Source organism: Polypterus senegalus, chromosome 12 (genome assembly GCF_016835505.1).
Source record: "Polypterus senegalus isolate Bchr_013 chromosome 12, ASM1683550v1, whole genome shotgun sequence".
NCBI classification, from domain to species: Eukaryota; Metazoa; Chordata; class Cladistia; order Polypteriformes; family Polypteridae; genus Polypterus; species Polypterus senegalus.
The window spans coordinates 155828093-155833788 of NC_053165.1; the positions used below are offsets into that span (position 1 = coordinate 155828093).

At 39.6% G+C, this 5696-nt stretch overlaps 1 protein-coding gene across 4 annotated transcripts in view; it reads right to left on the reverse strand.

Annotated features, from left to right (window-relative positions):
• Positions 1-2570: 2570 nt before the first annotated feature.
• Positions 2571-5696, reverse strand: part of pbx4 (pre-B-cell leukemia transcription factor 4) — a 240271-nt gene continuing 237145 nt past the window's right edge. For 3 of the 4 annotated variants that reach the window (XM_039770401.1, XM_039770399.1, XM_039770402.1), the window contains one exon: positions 2571-3689. In XM_039770401.1, the coding sequence (XP_039626335.1) occupies positions 3600-3689 (90 nt within the window). In that variant the 3' untranslated portion in view covers positions 2571-3599. The remainder of the gene's footprint in view (positions 3690-5696) is intronic. The other variant, XM_039770403.1, reaches the window with a different exon arrangement.

Consider the following 5696-nt stretch of genomic DNA (forward strand, 5'->3'; position numbering starts at 1 on the left):
CCATTAAGGAGGATGACAAATAATCAATGTGAACAATTAGCAGTTTTTTTTACACTGTATAATAAAGTCAAATTGAAGAAAAATTTTATTTTTACACTTGGAGTTAGTATTAAATTTGCACTTCCATTAAAAAAAAAACACTCATAAGTGACATCCAGGCCTAGGGGGTGCTAATACCAATGACAAATCCACATTCATTGTGTGTCCCTCTGCCACTGACTAAACTGTCAAGTTAAAACTGATGTTAAAAAAAGAAAAACTGATGTCAAGCAATCCCTCAATCAGTTACTGAAACCACAAAATTGAGTAATAAAACTAGAAAACCTCTGCTAACCTCATCTGAGGTTTATAAGGTTCTTGGTTACCAGCCATTTATACATTCGTTTGATTTCCTGAACCCTTCCAACTCCATACAGGGTTTGTGTCAGCCAGTGCATATTCTGGCAGCATCAGATCCACTCTGTCTCTGGATGAAGGAGGAAACGCGCATCTCCTCCACATTTACACGGAGAGGACTTGAGACAACCCCTACCCCAAGTTTCCACACATTGACCCAGACAGGAATCAAACCCTGGTCTATTGTGCCATCTCACTATCTGTCTCATTAGATGCCTTTCCACGTCTTGGTGAACAATGAGAAAACACAATAAATAGAATTAACAAAACTAAACTAATAAACCTACTAATAAAAAAACTTCTGAGGCACACTCTGCAATACAAAAGCAATGCTCACCTGAGCACTTGCTGGTAAGCTATCAGGAAAATAATGCTCTTAGGACATGGTCTTCTCAAGCACTGCTGCGTCTAGTGACCAGAGTCTTCAAATTGGCTTGGTGCAAATGGTCCTAAATGGTAGTAGCACAGGCATGCGAAATGAAACGAGGCAGGAAGGTGACCAGGCTCTCATTGGTTTGGTGGGGTTGTGAACATACAAGGAGTTACTTAGTTAGACACAGACAGTGACTTTCAAAAGGCTAATGGCAGGCTGCTTAGTGTCACACTAGAGCATCTAAAGATGTGAAAGCAGCCAATGTAAGCAAGATGGAACTCTGGACACACATGCTGCCTGCAACTGCATGTTCTGGGCTTCAGTTTAGTCCAGGAAATCCCCCCCCCCACCACCCTAAATTAATTGATTTGGAGATTAACTCGACAGTGTTATAAATACCACACCATGAACTGACTGAATTGTGCTATAAATTCAAAGTATGATGAAAACAGTCCAAGAGTCTGATCAAATGATCTAATCGGGCTGGATGAAAATCCTTTCTTAGTTCCTTATTGGGCTCTCTAACGGACAACAAAAGTGTGTAAATATGTCTCTTATTCTACAGACTGTCGCAACTGCCATTCTTGACCCTCAACGCACTACAAAGATAGAGGACATCTTAACATGCTGGATAGTGGCTTTCAACCTTGGTTTCAGAACACAGCACCTCTCTCTGGGGATGTGTTAGTCAGTATGCTTGACACTTCAACTATATCTTTACAACGTGCCAATTACAGTATTTGACTCTCATTTTATCATCTGTACACATGATGTTTTATGATGTTCTATTATGTGAACATGACCAGCACTTTATATTATATAACTAAATGTTCAGTAATGAGCTACTGCATGCCTGAATATTGCATTAAAATATAACACATCTCTATTAGGTAGTAAGATTATAAATATGCCTGATCACCACTCTAATACGGTACCTCTGTATCAACGAAAACACACATAGCCTTGCCATACAGTGCTGGTGTGTATGGTGTTGCTCTTTGTAAAAAAAAAAAAAAACAATTGTTCGTCATTGCTAAAATGCATATAGGCATTTCATTATATAACTAGCTGAGCAGTGCTTCTGGCCTTCAATTTATAACAAACCATCATGGTGTCATTTTACACTGCTTCCTTGTTTGCTTGACATATGCATTTTCCATCAGTGTACTAACCTTTCTTTTTAAAGTACAATACATCGAGAACATCTTTAAACAATATACAAATGCAATACTATAAAGTATTAGTCAAAGCCAATTGGCCCCCCACTTAAACTGATACAGAGATATTCTGGTCAGTGGATCTGACATTTGTTATGCTACAGTAAATTTGTATCAGGCGATATGTTAGTGTGCTTCATCATTACTTTAACAAATCTTTGACATAAACCTGGTATTGTTATAGTGTAGTGTATGCTTGCTCTCAGTCTAGCAATAAAGCATAGTCTCCATGCACAGTATTGCTCCTTCAAATGCCTCTCAGTGAGTTTGATAAAAGCGGCAGCAGAACTCACCACAGAATGCCAATCCTGACACAGTCGATATTTCAGAACGGTTCTGGGCCACATAAAAGTAGAATTTAAAGGGGGGGAAAAAATGACAACATAACCAGAAATGTGGTTTTATCACTGGGTTTAACAAAGAAAAGGGGGCAAGAGTCCACCAAGCCTCTAGACGGCAGCTACAAGGGCTATTTTCTGAAAAAACAAAACAAAAACCCCACAATGCAAAACAGAACCTGCCCAATATCTACATGGTCACAAATAAAAAAGAAAAAGAAAAGAAAAACACACAAAAAACAAAAAAACAGCAGAACCTTTCTTAAAATTCACCCTCTGAATCTGACAATGAAGGCAATATTAATTTTAGACAAATAAAAAATTCTATACAGCAACAACTGAAACATTTCATAGAAAAGGAGAAATCCATTTGGTGTATTCATAATATCAGAAGCGATTTTCTAGGCTGTGAAAGCTATTTTTAAACCCTGGTTTGTTTGTTTTTTCTTTCTTTTAGTTCTTTGTCTATTAAAGCAGGGCACAAGGTTAGATAGTCAGTGATATAGAATGCTGTCCACAGAAGCTCTCTCCATGTTCTGGCTGCTGCAGCAAAAAGAAAATAAAGAAACAATCCATTTTAAAATTTCAATGTGGAAACCTTCCCAACCAACATACGGAGACTATCCAAGATCCACTTTGTATCATTTTCATCCTGGTTCATCAGTGCTTATTGGAGGGGAAGAGTCTCACGGGCACAGCTTAACAGTCATAGTGGCCACAGCAGAATCTGCACAGAAAAGACAAAAAGTGCCACAATACCCATCCCACCCACCTGGTATGATGGTGTCATGCATTCCAAAAACGTCTCCCTCTACGATGTGACCAGTACTAATTCCAGGACATGTTGAACTCATTAGCTGTCCATCAACTCAAAAGCGTTTTGTTCAGGGAGGTAAGAGGAATGTGTGGGTGGGAGAGAGACGAAGAAAAATAAAAAACCTAAAAAAAAAAAAAACCCCACTATAGCACAGCATCACCTAGTGCCCTGCTTATCTGGTAACTTTTCAAACACAGAGGCAATGTTAGTTTTCCTCTGTCTGCTGGATGCCAGTCTGCAGCTCAAATACATTTAGAATATGAAGATCATAGTTCCAGCTTTGTCAGCTTTCTGTCCATCTGTTTCTTGAATCCTGGGTGGAAAGTGTGTGATGGATGGCAACATTGAAACAGTCATTTGCAGTGGCGGGTGAATGAGCGTTTTATGGTGCCTTTTTGTTATCGTTTCTTTATTATTTAATTTTCGCTTCTTGGTTTCATTTGGTAATGTGGAAGAGCTCAGTTAGACGTGTCTGAGTGAACACTCCCTGGACCTCCGGGGGGTGATGTCACGGAGGAAGAAGTTCCATCTTGCCAGCTGCCATTGGCCTAGAGAGAGAGAGAGAGAGAGAGAGAGAGAATTAGAGAAGTAAGCAGTTTTCATTATATTATACAGCTCCTTTCATAATTACGTTAGCAGGAGAGGCTCCAGTCCATTGTGACTCTATATTGCATTAAATGAGTTTGAGAATGTTAAATTTCATCAACTGTATTTATTTATAGGCAACTTTGCAAAGCAACTAAATGTACACAAAATACCAATATGGATTCTAAAATAATAGTAAAAGTATAAATATGACATAAAAAACTTTATGATGTAAGGCAGACAGTGTGACATAGTGGTTAAGGCTGTGAACTTCAAACCCTGAGGTGGTGGGTTCAGATTTCACCGCTGACACTGTCACCAAGAGCAAGTCATGGAAAGCGGAAGCAGTTGTATCTCTCAAATGTTGTAAGACGCCTTGGAGAAAGGAATCAGCTAAACAACAAGTACGGTGGAACCTCGGTTCACGAACGTCTCGGAACATGTACAATTTGGTTTACGACCAAAAAGTTTACTAAACTTTTGCGTCTGTTCACGACCACACACTCGGTATAAGAACAAGCCAGTTTTCCCTTTCGGTTTCTGCGTGCCGATGATTTCCACACGTGTTCAGTCCCTCCTTGTGCAGCGAGCGAGAGAGAGAGAGAGAGAGAGAGAGAGAGACACACAGGCGTGCGAAAGAGAGAGACACACACACACACAGGTGGGTGAGAGACACACACACACACACACAGGCGCACGAGAGAGAGACACACACACAGGTGCGCGAGAGAGAGAGAGACACACACACGCACAGGTGCGCGAGAGAGAGAGACACACACAGGCACAGGCGGGTGAGAGAGACACACAGACACACACAGGTGCGCGAGAGAGAGACACACACACACACACAGGTGCGAGAGACACACACACACATAGGAGGGTGAGAGACACAGACACACACAGATGAGAGAGACATACACACACACAGGCGGGTGAGAGACACACACACACACAGGCGGGTGAGAGACACACACACACACACACAGGCGGGTGAGAGACACACACACACACAGGCGGGTGAGAGACACACACACACACACACACAGGTGCGCGAGAGAGAGACACACACACACAGGCGCGTGCGTGCATTGTTGCAATGTTACTTTTCTTGCTGGTTTATTAAATTACAGATTTTTCAAATGTTCATTTTTTTCCCTGTGCTTAAAACTCATTAAAAAAAAATGTTTTTAGCGAGCGGGTCGTAATGCTATAGCGTGAACTCTTGCAGTGTTAGTTTTCTCTGTTGTTCAAGGTTTTCTCAGTGTTATTCAATGTTTTTACATTTAGTTTACTATTACACTGTGCATTCTATGGTATAATTAACTATAGTTGTGCTTAAAAACTTAAAAATATATATTTACATACAGTTTGTACAGTCTGGAATGGATTAATTGTATTTACATACAATCCTATGGGGGAAACTACTAAAATCGGGTTACAACCAGAGTTTTGGAACGAATTACCGTCGTGAACCGAGGTTCCACTGTAATAAGTATGTAAGCAATATTGCACACAGGCTTATTATTGACAGCATCAACAGATAGATTTTAATTCAGAAAACAGTACATTATGTTGTATTTTATTGCCAAATGTATGTTACAAAATTCATTATGTGAATTATATGCATTATTTTTTTTCTGAGGCCTGGTGTGAATAACACTTCTGTTGTAATGTGAAATACTGGGGGAAAAAAAAACCACATAAGCTAAATGGCCCGATTTCCTGCTACCTGCATACCAAATTAGGCACATAAACAGTAAAATGCAAATAAAAATAGAGAACAGCTAAATATAAGAACAAACTAAACAGGAGAAAATGCTATACTGACAAATTCAGTATTACATTCCAGAAATCGGACACCATTTATTTCTATAGCACATTTTAATACAAAGGATGTTGCTCAAAGTGCTTTACAAGAAGTCAAATAAATAATCACACACCGAGAAAAAAAACCTACAAAATTTGATAAT